The 1,697-nt window shown below is 60.2% G+C and overlaps 1 protein-coding gene across 1 annotated transcript in view; it reads right to left on the minus strand.

Moving 5' to 3' along the window:
- GLTSCR2 (glioma tumor suppressor candidate region gene 2) overlaps positions 1-1,697 on the minus strand; it is a 19,451-nt gene that overhangs the window by 9,683 nt on the left and 8,071 nt on the right. The window contains 3 exon segments of the mRNA XM_011926372.1: positions 10-121; positions 123-159; positions 795-903. Coding sequence (XP_011781762.1) covers positions 10-121; positions 123-159; positions 795-903 — 258 coding nt within the window.

The raw sequence follows: 1,697 nt of genomic DNA on the forward strand, positions 1-1,697 counted from the left end.
TCCTGGGGCCCGGGCTTGGTCCTGGCTGCGGGAGGGTTGAGGAGCCGGGCCTGGGCCCTGCGCACCTCCCGGGGCATCTCGCCCTGCTTGGCCAGCTTCTCCCATAGCTGCTCCTTCCGCCTGAGCTTCTTGGCGTTAGGAACCTGGTGGGCAAGGACGCTGGTCGGGGAGAGGTGGCACAAGTGCAGCAGGTGAGGTGGCGGCCTGAACAGCAGCCGGGCCTCCTCCCTGTCAGGCTTCCTCCACCATTAAGGCAGCTCCAGCACCCCCTCTCCAAAAGGTGGCACTCCGCCTCCTCTTCAGCAAACCCCTCTCCCCACGTCTGTCTCCTGCCTAGGCCTCCCCTCCCCTCTGAGCCCCAGACTCAACGAAGCGACAGCCCTGTCCTGGACACATCCCCCAGGCACCTCACACCACCATGTCAAAACCAACCTCAGCATCACCCGAAATCCCGCTCCTCCTCCACATCCCATCTCAGGGGAAGGCCAGCTGTCCACCCTCTCACCCGCTCATGCCCCAAGACCCACCTGATGTGCCTCCTGAACACGCCTCCCACTCAGCCCCTCCTCCCCAACCCCAAAGCCCCAAGCTGGGTCCAGGCCCTCCTCACTGCCTCGGCCCAGCACCAGGGCATCCAGACTCCCTCCCTCCAACCTGCACTCCAAAGCCCAAACCTGACCCTGTGCCTGCCCTACCCTCCAAATGACCCTCACCTACCATCCCCCCACCCCGGAAGCCCTTCAGGACCAGAGTCTGGTGGGAAAGAAGGGCCCAGGGGATGCCGGGACACTCACTCTTTGGGGGCGGGGACTTTGGATGTGTTCTCGAGGATGAGGTCAACCCGAAGGGGTTTCTTAAGAAGCAGTGACTTCTTCTGGACTTTGGTTCTCTTCTTAGTCAGCCCTAAGAGTGGGAACGAGAACGAGTCGAGGCCTCGGGCCTACCCACGGCAAAGACCACCCACCCCATTCAGCTCCATGGGAGCCACCAGACCTGAATCCAAGTCACCCCAGGAAACTTGGAGGTCCCCAGGCTCCGACCTGGAGGCAGAGGCCCCTCAGGGTGGGGTCCAAGGTGCCCAAGCCCTGACCCTCCACACCAAGTGCTGGGCCAGCAGGAGGCAGGCCCCATGCTGGGGACACGAAGAGTCACACCCACAGCCACAGAGGAGAGTCTCCCAGGGAGGGAAGGAAGGGGACCAGGCATGGTGGCTCACGCCTGTCATCCCAGCACTCTGGGAGGCTGAGGTGGGAGGATCGCTTGAGCCCAGGAGTTGGAGGCCAGCCTGAGCAACATAGTGAGATCTCATCTCAGGGGGAAAAAAAAAGGAAGAAAGCAAGTGATCAGTTGACACCAAAGGCCAGGGAGGGCCACAGAACTGGACATGGGACCCAGGACGGCCACTTCTCAGCATAACTTCTAGGTCTCTGGTTTTTACTGCCTTTTTCCTCCGCAAAGGTACCTACGGTTTTTACTTCAAAAGCCTAACAGTTAAAAGCAGTAACTCTACAGCAAAACGCCTAAAATGGAATTATGTCCTGGCATGGATTGTGGGACCTCACATAAGAGGCGTAGCTCGGCCGGGCACGGTGGCTCGCACCTGTAATCCCAGCACTTTGGGAGGCCAAGATGGGTGGATCACGAGGTCAGGAGATCAAGACCATCCTGGCTAACCTGGTGAAACCCCATCTCTACTA

The sequence above is a fragment of the Colobus angolensis genome, unplaced genomic scaffold, assembly GCF_000951035.1.
Source record: "Colobus angolensis palliatus isolate OR3802 unplaced genomic scaffold, Cang.pa_1.0 Scaffold119, whole genome shotgun sequence".
Taxonomy (NCBI): domain Eukaryota; kingdom Metazoa; phylum Chordata; class Mammalia; order Primates; family Cercopithecidae; genus Colobus; species Colobus angolensis.